The sequence below is a fragment of the Heloderma suspectum genome, chromosome 7 (genome assembly GCF_057233095.1).
Source record: "Heloderma suspectum isolate Gila_16-S chromosome 7, 16-S_ref, whole genome shotgun sequence".
Classification (NCBI taxonomy): Eukaryota; Metazoa; Chordata; class Lepidosauria; order Squamata; family Helodermatidae; genus Heloderma; species Heloderma suspectum.
In genome coordinates this window covers 43047032-43070377 of record NC_139464.1, presented here as the reverse complement: position 1 = coordinate 43070377, position 23346 = coordinate 43047032, and the positions used below count along the sequence as shown (strand labels likewise).

Below are 23346 nucleotides of genomic sequence, written 5' to 3'. Positions count from 1 at the left end.
ATCACCTGTTTTGTGCACTTGCTGTTTTGTGGCCTCAGCCCCCATGTTTTCTTCTGATGTTTCAGGCACACATCTGTGAGCTGGTTGCCAGGGCCTTGAAATCACCCCATACTTTATTGAATGTGCAAAGGTCCATAGGCTTAGCTGAGAGATGTTTGTTGCATCCCTTTATTGTTTCCTGATTGTTCTTCTCCTTCCAGATGTGCAGTCGCCCTTCTTGATAAAGACATCAACCAGATTCAGTTCCTGGACCCACGCTATGGGGCCACACCCCTCCATTGGGCCAAAAATGCTGAGGTAAGCAAATAAAATGACAGTTGGACAGACAGAAGATTTATTTGCCCTCTTGTCTTGCTTTGGTTCATTGGGAGTCTTGCTCTCATGGCAATGCCTTCAGGTAGAAATCCTTTCCCATCCCATCTCCAACCTTCTGTTTGTGTGTTGCCAAAACAGGTTTTGCAGTCTGAAGCCACTCCCACAAGGAGAGTTTGCAAGGTCAGCACACATCAAAATGTATATGTCACAGCAACCGCAAGACATAAAAAACTGTCTTAAAAATCGTCCAAAGTAATCTGGGATATAAGGGCAGAATTAGCACAAGGATAATGGTTTGGGAAGTGTGTTGGGAGCCAAAGACAGAAAAACCTTAGCATAGATTGGCCACAAGTCGATCCCACGAGCCTGGTGGCCCAGTTCGGAGGCAACTATAAGCTGGTGTTCTTGGGGAACCCTGTCTTACTGTGCTTGAGCAATCTGCTGGTGCATGCTGCCCAATTGCTCCCACCTGGCTCTTCTTGAAAGCAGGAGCAGATAAACAAGCCATGGACTCGAGCTTGTATGGAGAGATGAAGAGATGCAAGCCTTAGTTCCCAGTTTGCATGTAATGATCACGAATGGGGGTCTGTAGTTTGTTTAACCTGGAGCAGCACTGGGGAGCAAAACCACAACATTGCATGTGGTCCGGTTCCACCTTGTTTCCTCTCCCTTTGCAAATCTAGATGACCCGGCTACTGATTGAGTATGGCTGTGAAGTGAATGCCCTCAGTGCGACAGGAGAGTCGGCCTTGCACATTGCCGTGCGGCGCGGGCGCTTTGATTGCACAATGGTGTTGCTGACGCATGGAGCCATGCCCAATACTAAAGGCAAGGATGGCAACACTCCACTGCACCTTGCCATGAAGGTGGGCTTCTCTTCAGCTCGATGCGTTCCCAGGACAGAGGGGATGGGGGAAATGTGATGGGCTTTTTCTTCCTAAAATGCAAAGAGATGGTAGAGGGAACCCTTTTCAGCATTCTTTTGACATAACAGCTGCTATTCGTGCTTGATTGCAGACACTTAAGGCAGTATCCAATGATAGTCCTACATGGACAAGACCCATTCATTTCAGTGGGTTTACTCTACATAGGACTACCATTGGATACTGCCCTCAGTGCCCAATTAATTTAGTTCTCCAGAATACTATTTTAAGTTCATTTTTCTCTCTACACACACACACACACACACACCGCCCCAGTCTAGCTAAGCAAGTCCTTCTGCACAAAGAGGCTTAAAAAACCTCTAGCTGTTTGGGTAGAATGAATATATGGGCAACTCTCAGGTTGGCTGTTGGATGGCGGATGGATGAAAGTTCCAGTGTAGTGACCCATGGATGGAGGGAGCTCTGACAACGCCTTGACACACTCTTTTCCTCCCAATAGATAGACCACCTAGAAATGATCAAGGCCCTTATTGTGTTTGGAGGAGATGTGGAAGTCCCCAATGACTTAGGGGAGACGCCAGGGTTGGTGGCAGCCAGGACGAGCAAAGGTGAGAGGAACCCCATGGCTAGGAGAAGGTTCGTGTGGGAACATAGCAGAGGCCAAGTGGAAAGGGGACCTTGGCCTGCTCACTTGGACTCTGCTGAAAGTGTGGAGAGAATCCGTTTGTATGCATAAGGTCACGTGTGAGGCAACATTTGTTCTGCCTGGTACAAGGTGCTGAGAGATGGAGGCTTAGAGACACAGAGAAAGTGCCAACTGCAGGGCCCCTGAGGACCAGGCCCCTGGTCCAAGCTCACTGGGCTGCTGAACTGCCCTCTGCTGCCCATTTAGGGGTGAGCACCTCCACCCCAGCGCATTTCGAACACAGACTCCTGCCCTGTGTGTGGGAATGGGCTGGCTCAGGGCTTTCCATGGTGACGGTCAACTTTGTTTCAATGATTTTCTCTCCAATGCATGCAACACCCTCGCCATGCAAGGTGCCAACCGGAAGGTGCTCTTAGATCTGCTGAAATGTATAGGGACTGAACGCTTCCATCCACCTGGCACAGCCACATCACCACATCCATCTACCACCACCTTCCCAGAAAGACCGCCACCTCCACGGAGCACTAATCAAAACCTAGGTAACATGCTACCTAGCCCTGTGCGCCTCTCTCTCTCTCTCTCTCTCTCTCTCTTAGAGCCGCTTCGTATGTTAGGGTTCCCAACATGGGAAGGCATTTACCTGTAAGAATTAGCATATCAGCATTACATCTGATGACTACACAAAGGTTTTTCCACACTGTGTGAATGTGCTGGGAAGCCACAGCACTAATGGCACAGTGTTGGAATTCTTCCTAAGTTCTCTGGCAACCTGCCTCCTGGCACTACAACTCACTTTCCCTTCTCCTTCTCCTTCATATTCTTTTTTTTGGGGGGGTTATATCCTGGCATTTTTGAGATAACAGACCGGTCTGTGGCTCCTGCTCAATGCCTGGGGGCAGTAGACAGGGTTGCTGTGTTCAATAGAAGACAGGGCTCTTGTGCCTTTTGATAAGGCACATTTTTGACAGGTGGAGCTTCTCCCTGCCGCAGATTGGGTTGGCATTAGAAAGGTATGCCTGCTGCATCGCTTCTTTCTGTGCAACAATGAAAGGCGCAAGAGCCTTGTCCTCTGTTGAATCTGTCCCCTGCATTAGCAGAGGCCACAGTTTCCAGGCTGTCATGCTGGTTTTCTTATTCTGCTAACTAAGCGTTTGATTTCTTTCTTTCTTTGTTTCTCCTGTGCCCCTCTCTAGAATTCCACGACATCATCCATGTCTCTACCGCCCTTAGTACCTTGATGAAAAAAACAGATGTGGTGGACTCTGCCACTGAGAAGAACAGAATGTAAGTGAACACAGTCAATGAGATGAGTTCATCTAGTCTGGACTCTTCTGTGCTGGTAAGAACAACAGTCTCATGGGAAGGATTCACGGAATTCTCAGAGGGAAAGGATCTCCTGCCCACATTTCTCCTCTCCCCCTCTGTCTCAAGCATATTCTTAAGGGTTATTCCCTTGTGTATTCTAACCTGGAACATTCGATGCATTTTGGCATTTATATATCTCCAGGAGGCACCTGCATTTGGGGAGAGTCACTTCAATGGCTGTCATTGTGCATTAAACGCCTTTCCTTTTCTCTTTTGTTTTCCTTTCTCTAGCCAAGACCGCCTCTTGAGTCTGGATGGCGGGGGTGTCCGGGGCTTGGTGCTCATCCAGTTCCTCATTGCTATTGAGAAAGCCGTGGGGCGCCCCATCAGGGAGCTCTTTGACTGGGTAGCAGGGACTAGCACAGGGGGAATCCTTGCAATGTGTGTTATACACGGTAAGGAGTGCCTGGAGCAGCAGGGGCCCATGTATGGAAAGGGAAGTGCCCCAGGCTGGGGAAGGCTTGGGTACGGGAGTTTCTCTCCAAAGCAGGGGAGTTGGCACTTTTTGATTTGTGCTTGGCTATAAAGGCTCTTCCTCCGAACTGTGGGAGAAATGGCCTTTGCTTAATGCAGCCTTCCCCAAGCCAGTGCCCTTCAGGGGTGTTGGACTACAAGCATTCCCCAGCGAGCCAGAAGTCCAGATAATTCCAGACATTGGGGGTTTGCTTTTCACAAAAAATGGAGAGCTAGAGATGTGAAGACCTGGGGAAATACCTGGAAAAATGTGAGGGGTGGGGGTGGGAATTGGAACATCTTGAAAAAAATAGTTTTCCCCTAGGGACTTTTGGGAAGGAGTGGAGGAACAGGTTTTTCCCAATTTTTCTGTCCCCCCCCCCCCTTTTTCCAGGCTGTTGCATCTCTAGGTAGCACACAGAAGTACTACCCAGTCCCGTGGTATTCCTACCCAGTCCCGTGGTATTCCTACCCAAGACCTGTTTTCATTTTGTTCTGTTGCTGAGTTTTTGGCAGGTGTTCATTACACATTTTCAGTGGTTTCCCTTCAAATGAGGGCTAGAAAACAACTTTTTTTAAAATTAGAAGAGAGCTGAGGCTTTCTGGGACAGAATTTGGGATTCCGTGTAATGCTTCCATGCCATCTTCTGGGCGAATGTAGTCCTGCACTTACTTTGTGTTTTGCCCTGTTCTCCCCTCACCCAGCTTCTCTGTCCTTCAGACATTTTTTTTTTTGGACTGGCCTGCCTGTCAGCTGAGCATGTTCAGTCCCTGCCCACTTCCCTTTGTATGAAGCTGCCATCCCAAATCAGAACAATAGTCCATTTAGCCCAGAGGTGCAGAATGTCAGGCCTGCAGGCCAAACCTGGCCTTCTGAGATTCCTCATATGACCACGCCCCCTTTCCCCTGGCCCTTTCCCCCCCGACTGCAGATTGCTTAGTGGTTTCCCAGCGTTTGCACTGTTCTTTCCCCATTCTAAAAGGTTGAAATGCCTCTCCTAAGGCTTACTTACTGGCAGGAAAAGCTTTAAGCCAAAATATGTTGGCCTTTGGACCTGCCCTGTTTTGCCTTCAGCCACTGGACTGTGGTGCCCAAGACCTTCTTTGAAGTTGAATTCAGCCCTCAAGCTGAATCATAGAATAGTAGGGCTGGAAGGGGCCTATAAGACCATCGAGTCCAACCCCCGAAAGAGGTTTGACACCCAGATTTAGCCCATGGCTCTCTACTCTGGCTGGCAGCAGTTCTCCAAGACAGGCAGAGGGTCTTTTCCAGCCTTGCTACCCAACAGCCTTTAACAAGAGATGACCAGGATTGAATCTGGGACCTTTCACATCCAGAGCATGTGCTGTGCCACTGAGCTATATGGTCCCTGCTCATGTTTCCATCCGGAACGCCTCATGCCTTCAGTGGTATCTGTTGCACTTCTGCTTCCTGTACTCCCCATCATAGTCTTGGGCCATTTCTCTTATGTCCCCTACATTAAACATTATTCCTACTCTCCAGTCACCCTCACAGCAGCTTTGTACATTGCACAAAAGTGTTGCCACTGAGAATCATCTTCTGGGCTATTTGCTATGTGTTTTTAGGTGCTTGAATCCCCTTCAAGCATTACTGGGGCCCGGGGCGGGGGGGGGGGGGGAGCAACCCTGGCTAGGATGCGGTGGTGTCCTCCTGGGTACTGCTAATGCCCGTCTGCATCTCAGGGAAGCCCATGGACTACATGCGCTGCTTGTACTTCCGCATGAAGGATGAGGTCTTTCGGGGGTCGCGGCCCTATGAGTCAGAGCCCCTCGAGGATTTCCTGAAGAAGGAGTTTGGAGAACATACCAAGATGACAGATATCAAGAACCCCAAGTAAGCCAAAACTGGAGGCGCAATTATCATGATAAGTTCCTGGCCTCCTGTCCCTGCCTTTTAGTATTCTCCATGGCAAGATAATTTGGCTTTGCTGTGAGCAAAACCTAGCTTAGGGAGAGAGGTGATAAATATATGAAAGAACACCAGTCTAAGGGATGATCTGAAAGCTCATAACAGAGCCACCTGGCTGAACTGCAGCAGGTTTGGGATCTGGTCAGACTACAGGGGAACACTACATGCATCACTTTGACATCCATGGAATGGGAGACTACTGGGGAACGCTAGATGCGTCACCTTGAGATCCACAGAAGGAAAGTGGTATACATACAACCAAACATGCTAAAAAGTGCACAACTGATATATTATTGCACTCTAATGTGGATGCAAAAAATCATGTATACATTTTATTACGAAGTATCATATGCATCTCGCATGGGATCCGGACATACAATGCTTGACAGCTAATGGTCATTACACCCCCACAAGAGATCCCACAGTACTTAAGGGCTAGTAGACAGTGTGCCCCAATAAGGGAGGGGCGGTAGCTCAGTGGTAGAGCACATGCTTTGCATGCAAAACATCCCGGGTAGCGTTGGAAAATTTCCTGCCTGAAACTGGAGAGCCATTGACAGTCAACATTGACAATTCTGGCCTAGATACACCAAATGGTCTGACTCGGTATAAAGCAGCCTCCAATGCTCCAAAGACAAAGTTGTACACGTATGTTGTCGGAATAGAAGGCACTGAACTCAATTCTGTGGGCATCTGGTACTGTCCTGTTTTGACGAACTTCCTCAGGTGCTGCCAATAAATGGTGAAAGTTCCTCCTCCTCATGCACTGTTCGTTCAGTTCTTGCTGGAAAAGAACCCTCAGCTGTCCATAAGCCAGGGTCTTCTTTAAACATGTCATAAATGTACTTTTGTTCTCCGCAATGAATCTTAGCATCTGAGATACCCAATGAAGTCTACTGGCTTCTGTCCAACCTTGGCAGCTGACAGCGTACATGTAACATGTAACAGTAGCTGAAGCTGCCTTACACCAAGTCAGACTGCTGGTCCATCTAGCCAAACATTGTCTACTCTGACTGGCAATGGGGCCAGAGTCTCCAGTAAAGTTCTTTCCCAGCACTTACTATCTGATCTCCTTTAGCTGGAGAGGGCAGGGATTGAACCTGGCACCTTCTGCACACAAAGCATGTGCATTATTTCTGAGCTGTGTCCCCTGCCCTACAATCAACTTGAAATCTTGTCTGTCTGGATTTCTTGTAGGGTCATGTTGACAGCAACACTTTGTGACCGGCAGCCTGCTGAGCTCCACCTCTTCCGGAATTATAATCCGCCAGAAGGAAGAGGCAAATCCCGTTACAAGACGACAAGCACGTTTCAACCGATGACCAAGCCAGAAGGTAAATGCTCACCCACACAGAAGTCCAGGGACCCAAGTTGCTCATCAAAAAAAGGAAGACCGTACTGAAGGGCATATTTCCTCCTCCTTCCCCATCTTGTGGGGGTGGGGTTGTCCAAGCTGTACTAAGCATAGAACACGTTCCAATTATGTCGGAAGAAGCATATGCCACATCTTGTGTCAAGAGTTGGGGCACATCACTCTCCCTAGCTTGTGTGCTTGCACCACAATAAACAGTTGTGCTAATAAGAGATGTGGAAATCAGGAAAATCCAAGCTTATCGAGATTCTCTGAGTTCCACCTCGAAGCTTGGTCCAACTCGTGTCCACATCAGATTGCAATGTTTTTTTTTTCTTTTTGCATGAAAATCACCAGGGATTTGGGTGCATACTTGGGCGTGCTTTGAAAAGCACAGTTTTCTCCCATTGACTAAAGTGTATTTATGTGCACTTTTTTTAAAAAGTCAATATTTTTCTAAGTATGCATTTTTAACATATTTTGGCCCCTCCTTCCCACCCTACCCTGTGAACAGGACTGCCAACTTGGGAAGATCTGAGCTTTAAGTACTAATTGCACTTTCGTTTGCATGATGTAAGTGGGGTAAATTCTGGTCATAAACGAATTGAAACAGATTTTTCACAAATCCCAATTGCGTATGTAGCAGTGTACATATTTCCCTGCTACATGAAGATGATTTCTGTATAGGAAAAGTGACACATGGAGCTGCCATTAGACCAAAAATTCTGGTAGTGGCCAGCATTATTTGGTACTAATGAAGAAGCGTACAAGAAGCCATGGAATTAGTGATCCATCCTCTGCAATTTACTGTCTTTCAGCAGCCAAAGATTTAGGTACAATCTCAGAATGTGACCATGTTCCCTGGTTATTTAGAACTATCCCGTTCCCTGGTTGTTTTGGGCTATCCGCGTCGGTATTTTTGGAAACCAGTTATGTGTGTTCCATTGAAAATATTCCCTGCCTTCATTTCATTTTGTGCGGAAAAGATGTTTATGGTGCGGCTGATATAATCGGTTCTTTTCTACTTTTTGTGCTGTGAGAATGTAAATAACAGCGCTTAATCTTTTCCCCACTTTCTTCATGAGCTTGTGCGCGCACTCATCAGTGTATCTCAGGGGTGCAGAAGGTCAGGCCTGGGGCCAAATCTGGCCTTTCCCCTCACTACTTTAGTGGTTCCCTGGCTTGTGTGCAATGTTCTCCCCATTCTACAAGGTTGAAATGCCTCTCCTAAGGTGTAGCTACTGGCAGTAAGAGCTTGAAGCTACAATGTGCTGGTGCTGGTATTTTTGGCCTCAGCCACTTTGCCTTCAGACCTACCCTGTACGCCCACCACTGGAATGTGGCCCCTGAAAGCTTCTCCGAAATGGAACGTAGCCCTTGGGCTGAAAGAGGTTCCACACCCCTGACGTATCTGATGAGCTCATCACTTATGTCACTTCTGGAACAGAGTCTCTTTCATATGCCTGGTCACTACTTCTATAGCAAGGGGAGCTGCTGCCTTCTTTTAAGAAGATTGCTAGTTGACCATTGTGAAAAATCTTTGGAGGCTTCCTGGGGTGGATTTTGGTGTTTGCTGGGCCAGGTGGGTCAGCTAGCTGTGGCAGGGCTGCCCTGTCCACTGGTCATCAGTTGGGCACTGGGAATCCAATAGCTGATTGGGCAAACCACTGTCTTTCAGCCCCAGTTCCCAATTTCTAATATGGGGATAATCATACTGACCTACTTGATATATGTGGTCTAAGCTGTAGCAGATCTTACATTAACCACTAGCTAGATGTTCATTGCTCAAGATAGCGAAAAAGGCACAGCTCTCTCTTTTTTCCACAGATCAGCTGGTGTGGCAGGCTGCCCGTTCCAGCGGAGCTGCTCCAACTTATTTTCGGCCTATTGGACGGTTTCTGGATGGAGGGCTGCTGGCCAACAACCCCACCTTGGATGCTCTGACTGAGATCAATGACTACAACAAGTCCTTAATCCAGAATGTAGGGGTGCACCCCAGTGGACATCTTTGCTGAAGTGGCATTCTAATTGCACTTTGCATCACTTTACAGTTGTGGAGTTTGAGGCCCAGTCCTGCAGCAGAAGAAGCACGTTGTTTACATCCTGCTCTTCTACTAAAAGTACCCAGAGCGGTGTACAACATAGTCATAAAACCATCTCTTATTATCAGTAAATACAACAACCAGTTTCGGATAACAACAACATAATACAACCAGCATCTTCAATGTGTAATTCCAAGTTTTATTGCTGCCAGTTTTAGTGTGTCACATTAAAACTGGTAGCATTAAAACTAGGTGTTATAAGCCCATCAAAATGAAAGTGCCTTCAGTTTTGGTGAAAGACACATATGGAGGGAGCCTGACAAATTTCAATTGGGAGTGCATTCCAACGTCAAGGCATCACCACAGAAAAGGCCCTGACTCGCCTGCTCGCCTGCTGAACCTCCAAAGATGGCACTGACAGCAAGACCTCTGACATTAATCATAATACCTGGGCAAACCGTCCCTAAGGTTACCTGGTCCTAAGCTTTTAGGGCTTTAAAAACTAGAACCAGCACTTTGATTTGAGTCCAGAAGCAACCAAAAAGCCAGTGAAGCTGATGTAAGATGAAGTGATGCGTTCTGATGTTTGAGCAAGAGACAAAAGTCCAGCTGCTGCATTTTAGACCAATTGGAGCTTCTGGTCTGTTCTCAAAGGCAGCCGGACATAGAGTGCTTTCCAGTAACCTCATCTAGAGGTAACTGAAGGCACAGCTGGTATATCAGCAACTGCTACCACATGGACATCCAGGTGAAGCAGTGGATTAAGGAGATTTACTCAGAAGCGAGTCCCACAAAGTTCAGTGAAATTTGCTTCTCAGTAAAAGAAGAAGAAGTTTGTAGCACCTTACAAACTAGCAAACATTATTTCTGCGTAATGAAGTACACTCTTGTCCAGCCTTCCCCAACCTAGTATACTCCAAGTGTGTTGGACTACAGAAGTTGCAGTCCAGCACATCTGGAGGACACAGGTTGGGGAAGGCTGCTCTAGCCTATGAAATGCGTGCCACAACAAATGTGTTAGTCTCCAGAGTGCTACAGGACTCCTTGTCGGTTTTGTTAACAGCTGAGAGCCAGCCGGTTCGCATGTCACCCTCTGCTTCAGACGCCATGTGCATGGAAGTTTCCACCTGGCTCTTCTGAAGTTTGGGATGGCACTGCCCGTTTACTATGGAAAAGATCTACATTCTGTGCCAAGCAATGCAATTGGAACCCTGCAGAATTCTCTAGTTTAACTTCATGACTATAGTGCAGGATTCAAGCACAATCTGTGAAATGCTTCAGTGCGAGGTTGGAAGGGTGATTGCCCGGCCATCTTGTCCCTGGAATAAGATGGCCTGGCAAAAATGGGGAAGGGGCCATAGCCCAGCGGTGGAGCCCCTGCTTTGCATGCGGAAGGTCCCAGGTTCAATCCCCGGCATCTTCAGGTAGGGCTAGGAAAGATTCCTATGTGGAAACAGGAGAGCTGCTTTGCATGCGGAAGGTCCCAGGTTCAATCCCCGGCATCTTCAGGTAGGGCTAGGAAAGATTCCTATGTGGAAACAGGAGAGCTGCTTTGCATGCGGAAGGTCCCAGGTTCAATCCCCGGCATCTTCAGGTAGGGCTAGGAAAGATTCCTATGTGGAAACAGGAGAGCTGCTGCTGATCTGTGTCAGTAATACTGGGCTAGAGGGACTAATGGTCTGACGTGGTATACGGCAGTTTCCTGTGTTCCTAAGTACAATAAATTTAAGGCCCATTTTCCCCTTCAAGGTATGAAGAACAGGTTCAGCCTCGCTAACTGCCGTCTTTCTCTCCAACCTTCCAGGGTCAGGGCCATAAGGTGAAGAAATTGGGCGTTGTGGTCTCTCTTGGGACTGGCAAGGCTCCGCAGGTTCCTGTGAGCTCCGTGGATGTCTTTCGCCCCTCTAACCCTTGGGAACTGGCCAAGACGGTTTACGGGGCTAAAGAACTGGGCAAGTTGGTGGTGGACTGCGTGAGTATTACATGGAGAAGGGAGGGGCTGGTGACATGGAGACACCAATTATTAGCTGATGCTTCTCCATTTGGGGGATAAAAGCATTTTTGCTGGAGGGTTAGCCATATATTCACAAGTCAGGCTCCCCTCAAATGTGAAGGAATCACCTAGCTGGTGTCAGGGTACTCAGAGCTAGAAGTGGATCTCCTTGCTGGCTCTAACACATATGGCTTTAACTTAAGGGCATAAGAAGAGCCACACTGGATCAGATCAAAGGCCTGTCTAGGCTAGCTTTCTGTTCCCACAGTGACCAACTAGATGCCTGTGGAAAGCCCACAAGCAGGACATGAGTGCAATAGTACCCCAGCAACTGGTATTCAGAGGCATACTGTCTCAATATATAGCCAGTCCTGACCACCAGCCATTGGTAGCCTTCAGTAGCTTTCTCCTCCATGGATGTGTCTAATAATCCCCTTTTAAAGCCATCAGAGTTGGTGGCCATCACTACATCTTGATGCTAGCAGTTTCTGTAGCTTAACTGTACTATGTGAAGAAATACCTTTTATTTGTCCTGAATCTTTCACCATTCAGCTTCACAGGATGACCACAGGTTCTAGTATTATGAGAGACCACAGGTTCTAGTATTATGAGAGGGGGAGAAAAACTTCTCCCCAACTGCTTTCCCCAGATCATGCATAATTTTTGTCTAAAGGCCTGGGAAGAAAAGGAGCGCTGCCAGCCAAGCCATCTGTTTCTTTTTCTTCTGAAATATACTTGTGCAGTCTTGAACAATTTCTTTTATAGCAGAAGGAGGCTCTTCCAGTCTCCAGAGTGAGAGAAACGCCTATTTGGAGAACCCCACATTAAATATTTAATCAAGGTAACTCAATCGCCATCTGTCTCAGCTGATGTTAAATGTTGCAGTACAACTTCTAGAAATCTCAAGTGGTGTCTCTTAAGCTGTGGCAGGCCCAGAGTGTTGCAAAGTAACCTTCAGTTAATGGAGCAAATTGGCGATAAATTCACTTGTCAGGATATTGTGGCTGAGATGGTTCCTCCAAAGAAATCAATTGACCTTCTTTTACAACTTCAAGTCTTCTAATGGGAACAGGGAGAATATAAGAGCCCAGAGGTGAATTTGTGGTGTAAGATTGACCTGGAAGTGAGCAGGATGAAACACTGCCCACTGTCAAAGGGCATGGCCAGTACATGCCACAAAATGAATGGAAGCATGTTGAGGTTCTGACTAAAACCACAGTATATAAGTAACGTATCTGGACTTATATTCATCAGCACCAGTGATAATCATTTCACTTTTCTTACTTCTGATACTTCCCTGTGATTCTTTTCTGCCCCAAGTCTTTACACATGGAATGTATTTGAGGAGATGCGCTTCTCTGAGCTATGTAGCTTGAAAGCATGGCTGCACTCTTGGAGGCTTTGCTGATGCAGCCATAAAATGATGGCTATTGTTTTCTGTAGGTTTTGGATTGAACTTTGAACTTTTTTCAAAACTCATGCCTTGTAAAGTAAAGGTTCCTCCTAACTCTGTGGATCTTTGCTTGAGTGTGCAAGCCGCTGGGCCTATAGAGAAAGTCAGTTAGGATTCCAGGTGACAGTTCAGAACCTCCTTTCATGTAGGCCCCATGGTAGGAGTAATGTTAGGAGACTGGAAGAACCTCTGGGCTCCAGCACTCCTTCCCCCTCTTCTCTTGCATGTGCGTTTCCCTATACTTCTTAGAGGAAACCATGGTGAAGAGTTACATCGGCACTCACATTAACAACTTTGTAAACTCTGGTTTGAATGAAACATGGCTAACATTAATTTCGCCTCAGATGTAACATGATTAGCTCTGAAAAAGGAGGTGGAAATTTGTTTACAGGAGGGGAGGGGGAGGGAACATGTGGGGCACTCATGATTAGGAGGCTGGAGAAATTATATCTGCACTAAACCCTCAAGATCCACTTATTGCCCTTCATTTCATAGTTTTAGTAACCAAATATCTCTTTTTAGTAGCTCCCTCCAAATTGATAAACTAGAGCAGCTAGTTTGTTCCCTCCAATAGAAGCCTGGGGACTAGGAGCCACTTAAAAAGCTTACCACACAGGGCATGTAACCATTCTCTGTGCTAGCAGGGGAAAAGCAAGACCAAAATGTTCCCCAAGTAAATTTTGCAACCTGTATGAATAATGCAAATTAAGCAGAACTACATCTTTCTGCTTAATTCCATTTCTGTGTGTCATGAAGAGGGCAAAGTGCCCTACCCTGATCACTAGAAAAAAATTAAATTCTGAAACAAGAATACATGGAAATTAAATTGTAACCACATATAATAAAAAGAAGAATTCAACTGATATGGCCGCTCCACATAATCAGTTGCTTTCTCTGTGTACAAAGAGAGTGTGACCATCTGCTTCTAGTTTGTAAAAATGTGACATAAAGCATTTACAATGCCTCTTATGTTACTGGTAAGTTTCCCATCTTTTCCTGTCTAATATCATTGCCTATTATTTGATTTAATCTTGTAGCAAGAATTGCCCAAATATTTAAAACCTAATTCAGTAAGATAACTGGATGATTACATTTTGGATCTTTACCCTCTTTTGAAATTAACACCACCTTTTGTTTCTTCGCAAGATACTTTATGCTTCTTCTTCTTAGTCATAACTTGATGGATTGTAGACAGTATCTAATAGCACATTCATAAAAGTTTTATAATACTCTCTGGAAAGTCCATCTGATGAAGGGTATGTGTTATTCTTTAGCTTCATAATAGGTTTTCTCACTTCTTCCCTTGTAACGAAAGCTTCCAGCTCCTTCAGTGTTCCTCTCATATTTCGAAAATGTAATATTTGCTTAGAAATTTATATATTTTATCCAAGTCTGGTTTATCTGATTAAAATAAGTGTTTGATAAAATAAAGTGATGCATGTTGTAAGGTGTTGCACATTGGAGCAAAAAATCCCAACTTCAAATATAAGATAATGGGATCTGAGCTAGCAGTGGCTGACCAAGAAAGAGATTTTGGGGTTGTGGTGGACAGCTTGATCAAATGTCAACCCAGCCTGCGGTGGCTGTAAAAAAGGCAAATTCCATGTTAGGTATAATTAGAAAAGGTATTGAAAATAAAACTGCTAAGATCATACTCCCCTTATACAAATCTGTGGTGTGAACACAGTTAGAATAGTTCTGGTCACTACACCGAAAAATAATATTGTTGAGTTGGGAATAGGACAACTAAAATGATCAAGGGGCTGGAGCAACTCCCCTGTGAAGAAAGCAGCTGGAATTGTTTAGCTTAGAAAAAGGCGAGTAAGGGGGACATGATAGAAGTTTGCAAAATTATTCATGGTGTGGAGAAAGTGGGTAGAGAGACATTTTTCTCCTTCTCTCATGCTAGAGCCTGGGGCCATCCCATGAAACTGATTGGTGGGGGATTTGGGACAGATAAAAGGAAGTACTATTTCACACAGCACACAGTTAAACCGTGAAATTCACTTCCACAAGATGTGGTGATGGCCACCAATTTGGATGGTTTTAAAAGGGGACTGGACAAATTCAAGGAGGAGAAGGCTCTCAATGGTTACTAGTCCTGATGGCTATATGCTACCTCCAGTATCAGAGGCAATATGCCTATGTACACCAGTTGCTGGGGAACACAGCCATGCTGCTGCTGTTGCACTCATGTCCTGCTTATGGGTTTCCCTGAACAGAATGTGTTCAGATGGATCGTTGGTCTGATCCAGTATGGCTCTCCTTATATCCTTAAGTGATTTATAAAAGATAAACACATTATTTAAGGAGATACAAAGCCTCTCTTTGATTATTAACAGCAGATTTCTTTTTCTTTTGCCAGTGTTTTATTAACGTTATTGCCTCTTTTCAAATTCCCTCTGCTTAAAACAAAAACGACAAAGGCCTCTACACATCTTGTTCATCCATCCCTGTAATTTCTGAAATTCACTAGGCATTGCCTGAATACTTCCAAGCCTATCTTCAAAGCCATAAGGACTAGAATCTTATTTGTTTAAATGGAAACATCCCAAGATACTGAATTCTGAACACAGTACCACACATTGTGCTTTTGTGTGTGTGTGCTTGTGCAGGATTACGGAATATTCATAGTTCAGTCTTGACCATGCAGTGAAGCCCAGCTGAAGATGCTTTGAAATCTTGGAAGTGGAAAGTTGGCAATGCTGGGCTCAGTTTCATGGTTGAAAGCTACAAATGGTAGTCTCCCCCCTCCCCAACACACATGCGTGTGGCCCCAGGTGCACATGTTAAATTTTTAAGCAGCTGTTGCATGGCTCAAATCTGCCCTTATTGTCAGCTGGCAAGGATGAAGTTGTCTGAAGTGAATTTACTTAAATGATGTACATATACTGATTTATGTATTCTTTCATGATTTGATTACCCCATTGGCACACACATTCCCCCCCCCTATATATATATATATATATATATATGCACAACACACACACACACGCACCAACCACAAAAGTCACAAATACAAAATAAAACATGTATACATGGATGCTCAAGTAACTCTAAACAACAATCACCAAGCATTCTAAGCCTTTCTAATTTTCTTAGGCTTCATAATAGATACATAACATTCCAGTGTCCACATAAAATATTTACACTAATAATGCAAAAGCTCTGTATTTATTGATGTCCAAATTATATTGTTTCAGGTAGGATATAAATGGCCAAAGTTGCTTACATTTGTTGTTGTTGTCTACCCTCACATAAAGTGAACAAATTCTGTGAATTTAACCATTGAGGGCAATGTACCATATCTTATTAATCCATTCTTTTAAAGGAGTGCTAGCTAATCTACATTTAGCAGATATAACTAGTTTGTAGCTATTAAAAGATTTCCTACCAATTCCAGATGTTCTTTTCTTACAACACTATTGAGGTACACAAACAAGATGTACATAGGGTTCATAGGTATAGGCAATTCAATCATTCTATTCAAATGGGCTATAATGTTTTCCCAGAAATTTCTGATTTTTTTTTTAACTTTACAAATCACCCATGTATGAAGGAAGCCTGCATTAGTTTCCCCACATTTCCAACAAGCACTACTAATGTTCGGGTATATCCTTGCCAGTTTTTGTGGTGTCATATGCCTGCAGCTCAGTACTTTATAGAAATTTTCTTTTAAATTAACGTGCAGGACACTTTTAGGCCCGTAAAAATTCCTTGTTAACAAAAGGTAATAAGTTTCTGAACAACCAGTTATAGTTCTTATCAATGAAAAGTGTGTATTGCCATGTGTTTTGCCACTAGTGAGTTAAAAGAAGTGTTGTTGCTTAGAAGAAACTTCCCTTTTCCAAGCCCGTATATGTGCAAAACCTGCTTGTTTTGTCTTACAGTTCTTGCGCTTTGTGGTACTGGGAATTTGATTTGTAGGATGGTGGATGCAAACAATAATTGTTTTGATATTTCTTTTCAGTGCACTGATCCGGATGGCCCGTGTGTTGACCGTGCGAGGGCCTGGTGTGAGATGATAGAGGCCTGTTATTTCAGGTATATGACGTCTAGCATGATGTCATGTGGGGGTTGGGAAGGGCAGGGCTTGAACCCTTGAATCTCTGATTCTCCGAGCATGGGTTCTATTAAATCAGGATTGTTAGGCACTAGTTAAAGGCAGAACCTTTTTACAGTTGGGGACTACAATACATTTTGGCTGTCTGTAAAGGGTATTACTGATTTCTAAAGCATGTTTCTGTTTTAAAATCTTTATATAAGTCTTGCTGTCACAATGCTTATGTGACGTGGGTTAAGCTGAGAGGATGTGACAAGATTACTTAGTGTCTGGGCTTTAGTATGAAGGTGCAGACAAAGGGTGATCAAGGATGCGGTGGGTAGCATTTGGTTGAGACAGCCTTACTATGGAGAATTGCTCGGACTGAAAAACCAAGGCAGATTTGGAGGATTTCTGAGGCAAGCTGAAAACCCATTGGCCGCCTCTGTTGCCCGATAAAGTGCTGAATCAGCCTGGGTATGTCAAGATAGAGGCCGCAATTTCTCCTTCTGGCCATCTCTGTTGGTGGTGCCTGAAAGCAGAGGGTGGGAAGCATAAAGCAAGCACAAATAGTGGATCCATCTGGTTAAATGCCATGGTAGAACAAGGAATATGAGTTTGTCTGCGAGACTCACTGATTTGAGATCTCCAGTGCCTTGTGCTTTGGGGACCTGGAATTGAATCTCTCGTGTCCCGTCTATTGCACCACCGTACTCTCACGTGTTTGGTTTTCTTTCTGTTTCCCATGTGTCACTGTCTCTCTGCTTTCAGAGGCCATTTTTGGCCTGCCTCCTCATCTCTAGTTGCCATGCATGTATGGACAAAAGCCCTGCTGTTGTTCCCCTTTGCTTACACCTTCATGGCATCTGCAGGTTCAACCCCCCTTTGGAGATGGATATAATGCTGGACGAGGTGAGCAATACGATCCTGGTGAACCTTCTCTGGGAAACTCAGATCTACATTTACCAGCACTGGGATGAATTTGAGCAGTTGGTAGAGCAGCTCTTAATTCCATGATACTTTGCAAGACCCTGCAGTGCCGGTGTGGCCTCTCTACAGCAGTGATTTGGCATATCAGCAAGAGCAGAGCAGATGTTGCTGGCCTGTGGCTCGCCCCTTCTCTTCATACCAGGAAATCAAGTGGAAGGATTTGAGGATTGCACCCACTGAAATGTCTTTGAGCTCCCCCAATATGTGTACTTGCAGTGGCTGCTGTTTTCCCCATATGCCAGTACACCAGCAGCCGTATGACTGTCCAGGAGTTCCTAAAATTTACTTCGCTTGCATGATAACGAGGGATTGACACTGCTTAGAGTTGAACCATATTTGGTCCAACTTGGCATATAAGTCCAGTTGTATTGTCCGACACTCTGCTTCAACTACTGCACCTTTCTATTCCAAATTTCACTTGAGCGGTTGAGATCATTCTTAATTGCTTGTTTCTCCATGTTTGCTGGTCAGATTCTGCTTCTGCTGTGTGGGAGCTAGAGTTATTTCCCCACATGAGGAGACAGAACTAGTCTCCTGCAATTTGTTTTCAGTGGAAAGATTATAATTCTTGCACTTATCAACAGGGGGTTGGGACCCTCTGGCAACCGTTGGCAGAAGCTCTTCCCAATAATCTTCCTCCGTACCCTTTCCCGTTATTTCAGATTTCCTCTTTCTGCCTCTTGCCACCTCTGAAGGAGGCCACTCTGATTTGAGTGCAGGAAGAAAGGAGGTGACAAATGCTTCCTGGTAGGTGGCAGGTTTTGGTCGTATTTGCCCGCTGGCAGAGATGTGGAAGGGATCCTGCCTCCTCATCTAAAGACATTTCCTAATCAGAATGAACAGTGTAGGTTTGGGTGTCGATAATAAATTAGCCCAAGTAAATGAGGAGTTCTCCTACTGGCAGAGTCAATGGTCAGGCACACATTTTAATGGACTTTTTCTTGCTGTTTTCTCATAAATTTGCTTCTTTATTTGATTCCCCCCCCCCCATCAATGCTACTGCCTTTTATTCCCAAAGGCCAGAATTTAAAGTGCCGCTGTTAATGATAATTCATTGTTTCTGCATTTGGACTGACTTAACAGAATGTACTTGAGCTATTAGAAAAATACCCTGGTGAATGGTGTTTTCCCCCTACCTGTTACTTTGTAAATTACTCCTAGTTTGTGGTGGTATTACAGACTGAACAGAACAAAACTGACCTCCATATTCAATAAAAGGAGGGTTAACTGAAACCTGACTGTACTCAAGTTAATAACTCTTCAAGTGTGAGGCACATATCACTGGGAATGTGCAAGCAAGTCCAGTTGTATTGTATTGTGCCATGTGTGGCACAAACTCCTCTCTGAAAGAGCCCAAGGGTTGCTATGGTGGTTCAGTCCTGCAGGTGGCAATGTCAGCAGGTTTTCCTCTTGGCTTTAAAGCAAATCAGGCTCTTTATACGGGAAGTCTTTTTATATGTAATGGCTGAATGCAATACACTGCTGCGTAGCAACCATCCATGAGAATAATTTGTTTGGACAAACAACATGTAAGTATTCAGGAAAAAATGGGCCAAGATAATGGAGCCTAGTTGGGGAGGCGGGACACACGCACACGCGCGCGCGCACACACACACACACACACACATCTAAATGACTTGGATTACAATACTGAAATTAAAGCAAGGTGTAGTCTGGAATCTGCTGTTGTGAATCCTAAGGTCTGCTTTTCAAGAGTTGAGTCCCAGGTTCAACACTGATTCTGAGATTTGCTTTTGATGCTCAAAAGGTGTTGCTTTCTGCACTTTGACCCCTCAGATGAAATACAAGATCTCTTTATACTGATAAACAGATTTGCCTAAGGAAAATGAGTGATTTGTTAGGTCATGGTGACTAAGAGCTGATGTGCAGAAAAGCCACAGTCCAATACAGTCATAAATACAGTATGCATCAGGGGCTTAACTTGACATTGGTGTCATTCCTCTGTGACAGCAATTTTGGTGCTTTTTTCCCTTGGTTATGCCCATGCAAAGACCAATGACGTGTGAAATGGGCCATCATGGACATTGTGCCAGGCATAATATTATATAATCTATTGTTCATATGTTTCTTTTGTTGGGGTAAAGATGATATTCAACATGTTGGTAAAATTGAGATTCAGCCCTAGAGCCCCATCATAAAAAGGGGGGAAATGTTATAAAAATAACATTTTCATCACAGTTGAAGTTTCTGCCTTATCCAGTATCCTCATTGACTCAGGTTGTAGAGCCACATAAAAAATCAGAACCTGTGTGGACAACAGAGAGTGAAAGGAGGCCATACTAATTTGGTTCGTCCCAGTACATTCCATGTTCCAAAACAAGCAGGCTGTGGGTGACACTCAACCATTATCTCAAGCCATTATCACAGTTGAGAGGAGGGCCAGCTTGATGATCTTGCAGAGCTATGCAGGGAGCCATATATTGAAACTGGTAATTAATAATTAAGGGTGAAAGCCACATGACCCTCATGGCTATCACAGGATTTCTCCCTACCTGGTATCTGGTTACACCTAAGGATCAAGTTCTAACAGCCTGGCTGGTGAATTATTAAACCCCCATGCATTATTTGCTTCCCTTCAAAGTAAGTGTACATCTTTGCTGCGTCCTTCAGTTCTAGGAAGGAATCTCCTGTCCCAGCTACTTGTGGAACTGGATTCCTAGGTGTTTCTGAGGAATATTGCCTATTCTTAAAATCTCCGTTCCTGAGGAAGGGACTCGGGTCCTCCTAAAGCATTTGGGGGTATGGAGAAATCCTACAGATCTACAATCTCTATCTATAAGGTGAGGCTTGGTTCCCTTTGTACATGTTCTGGAAATTAAGAGTCACTTTTGATTGGTTGAGAGAAACATGCGGCTTGGGAGGACTTTTCTTAATGAAGGATTGCACAGCAGAAAAAAAGAAGCCAGAGATCAGGTAATGGTAAAAGCTAAATAGGACAATTGGCTTGATTTTTAATATCTATGCTCCCAGATCTCAGATGGTATATATTTAGGGGGCCATAGATGTTAAACCCTGAACAGACTGTTGCAATTTTCACCTCTGTTGCAATGCAAGCCATGTGTCACTTACTTACAGTCTTAACCTTATGTTCAAAATGCATAAGGTTCTTAACCTTATGCATTTTGATCTGGTTTGAGGACAAACTGAATAGCACTGAAATACCAAATGTTTCACATTTTGGCCTGGTTCACATGTAATGCTAACCCATGGTATGGGTTGTTGAATTCTGGGTTGTTGTGATGTGTGAACAGAGCTCAGTTAAGAAACCAGGGTTTCTTATAACCATGAACAACTCAGATAGACAACCCATGGTTTGTTGTTGGGTTGTTAACTCTGGGTTGTTTAAACCATGGTTTGTCATTACATGTGAACCCAGAACCATGGGCTGTTCATGAGTTGTTTTGCCAGGCTACAGAGACGGTGGGCAAGAGTGGTAAAAAAAAAAAGAAAGAAAAGAAACTAAGCTACTCTACAGGAGAGTACTATAGTGCCGCAAAGGCAGCTGGAATACAGGGAGGCAGTGGGCAAAAGAAGATGGAAACAAGCAGGAATTGAGAAAAGAAACGATGGTTTGTTCGACTGTCTTCCAGACAAACCCTGAGTAGGGCAACAAACCATGGATTAAATAAACCATGGGTAAACGTTAAGTGCAAATCATGTAGCAATTGTATTTACTGCAATTATAGCACTGTTTTCCCCAAGCAAGTCCTGTGTGATAGGCGGATGGCCCTCCTGAACAGCCAAGTTTGTGCACTAGGGAGCTCTCAAAAGGCCACAGGTCTCCAGCATGTGTACACGATGCATTTCAGAACATGCAGCTGTAGTTCATTGTGGTACAGACCCAGCAAATGCAATTGCTATAAAAAATGTGAACCAGCTCTCAATCCTTTCAGGTGAGGCAAAATATAAATGTCCTGCAAGGCCTATATGAGGTCATCTCAGCAAATCCTCTTCCAGTGAAGACTTCTTGGGGGAATTGGCTCCAGGTTTGAGTAGGTTTTGAACTTCTTCAAGCTAAAAAAAACATTGGTAGATGGGAAGGGGTGGCAGCCAAGTGGAGTGGGGGGATGAGTGGGCAATATCTAAAAAGGAGCAGATTGCTATTTAGTTGGGAGATAAGCATACCATTTTAATTCTTTATGTCTCAGTGAACCTTGAAGGCATTTGGTATTTCTCTGTTGGTCCTAGCTGAGCTGAAACAGGCAATAAGCTATTGTTTTCAGTTTAAAAGAGATGAAATACAGGTTCCAAAGTAAGCCACTGATGGGCTTAAAGCTGTAGGAACTTTACTTGAGCAGTAGTACAAACACTAAGGCTGCAATCCTATGCACACTTACTTGAGGACTAAGCCCTGTTGAGCTCAGTTGTGGCGAAGGGGCTTGCGTAACTCAGTGAAGCCATAAGCTATGCCGTGCGGGGCCATCCAAGACGGACAGGTCATGGTGGAGAGTTCTGACAAAATGTGGTCCACTGGAGAAGGAAATGGCAACCCATTCCAGTATTCCTGCCAAGAAAACTCCATGGAACGTATCACAAGGCTAAAAGATATGACGCCGGAAGATGAGCCCCTCAGGTCGGAAGGTGTCCAATATACCACTGGGGAAGAGCTGAGGGCATTTCCAAGTAGCGCCAGAAAGTGAAGCGGCTGGGCCAAACCCAAAAGGACACTCAGCTGTGGATGTGTCTGGTGGTGAAAAGAAAGTCCAATGCTGTAAAGAACAATATTGTTTAGGAACCTGGAATGTAAGATCAATGAATCAAGGTAAGCTGGAGTTGGTCAAACATGAGATGGCAAGATTGAACATCGACATCTTGGGAATCAGCGAACTAAAATGGACAAGCATGGGCAAATTTAATTCAGGTGACCATCATATCTACTACTGTGGGCAAGAATCCCTTAGAAGAAATGGAGTAGCACTCATAGTCAACAAAAGGGTGGGAAAAGCAGTACTGGGGTACAATCTCAAAAACGACAGAATGATCTCAGTACGAATCCAAGGCAAACCATTCAACATCACAGTAATTCAAGTCTATGCCCCAACCACTGAGGCTGAAGAAGCTGAGGTTGATGGGTTCTATGAAGACCTACAACACCTTCTAGAACTAACACCCCAAAAAGATGTCCTCTTCATCATAGGGGATTGGAATGCTAAAGTAGGAAGTCAAGAAATCACCGGGATAACAGGCAAGCATGGCCTTGGTGTACAAAATGAAGCAGGACAAAGGCTAATAGAGTTTTGCCAAGAGAACACGCTGATCATAGCAAACACTCTTTTCCAACAGCACAAGAGGCGACTCTACACATGGACATCACCAGATGGTCAATATCAAAATCAGATTGATTATGTCCTTTGCAGCCAAAGATGGAGAAGCTCTATACAGTCAGTAAAAACAAGACCTGGAGCTGACTGTGGCTCAGATCATGAGCTTTTCGCAAAATTTCGGCTTAAATTGAAGAACGTAGGGAAAACCACTAAACCATCCAGGTATGACCTAAATCATATCCCTTATGAATATACAGTGGAGGTGACAAATAGATTTAAGGGATTAGACCTGATAGAGTGCCTGAGGAACTATGGACGGAGGTCCGTAACATTGTTCAGGAGGCAGCAACGAAATCCATCCCCAAAAAAAAGAAATGCAAGAAAGCAAAGTGGCTGTCTGATGAGGCTTTACAAGTAGCTGAGGAAAGAAGGGAAGCGAAAAGCAAGGGAGAAAGGGGAAGATATACCCAACTGAATGCAGAGTTCCAGATAATAGCAAGGAGAGACAAGAAGGACTTCTTAAATGAACAATGCAAAGAAATCGAGGAAAACAGTAGAATGGGAAAGACTAGAGATCTCTTCAAGAAAATCGGAGAT

The 23346-nt window shown here is 44.6% G+C and overlaps 1 protein-coding gene across 7 annotated transcripts in view; it reads left to right on the top strand.

Moving 5' to 3' along the window:
• Positions 1 to 18694, top strand: part of PLA2G6 (phospholipase A2 group VI) — a 31394-nt gene extending 12700 nt beyond the window's left edge. For 2 of the 7 annotated variants that reach the window (XM_084809790.1, XM_084809791.1), the window contains exons 6-18: positions 201 to 297; positions 454 to 495; positions 999 to 1181; positions 1699 to 1807; positions 2238 to 2384; positions 3039 to 3129; positions 3442 to 3605; positions 5368 to 5518; positions 6791 to 6927; positions 8772 to 8926; positions 10791 to 10958; positions 16403 to 16476; positions 17347 to 18694. In XM_084809790.1, the coding sequence (XP_084665916.1) occupies positions 201 to 297; positions 454 to 495; positions 999 to 1181; positions 1699 to 1807; positions 2238 to 2384; positions 3039 to 3129; positions 3442 to 3605; positions 5368 to 5518; positions 6791 to 6927; positions 8772 to 8926; positions 10791 to 10958; positions 16403 to 16476; positions 17347 to 17491 (1663 nt within the window). In that variant the 3' untranslated portion in view covers positions 17492 to 18694. Of the gene's footprint in view, positions 1 to 200; positions 298 to 453; positions 496 to 998; positions 1182 to 1698; positions 1808 to 2237; positions 2385 to 3038; positions 3130 to 3441; positions 3606 to 5367; positions 5519 to 6790; positions 6928 to 8771; positions 8927 to 10790; positions 10959 to 16402; positions 16477 to 17245 lie in introns of all 7 variants that reach the window. The other 5 variants (XM_084809794.1, XM_084809795.1, XM_084809793.1 and 2 more) reach the window with 4 other exon arrangements.
• Positions 18695 to 23346: the final 4652 nt, after the last annotated feature.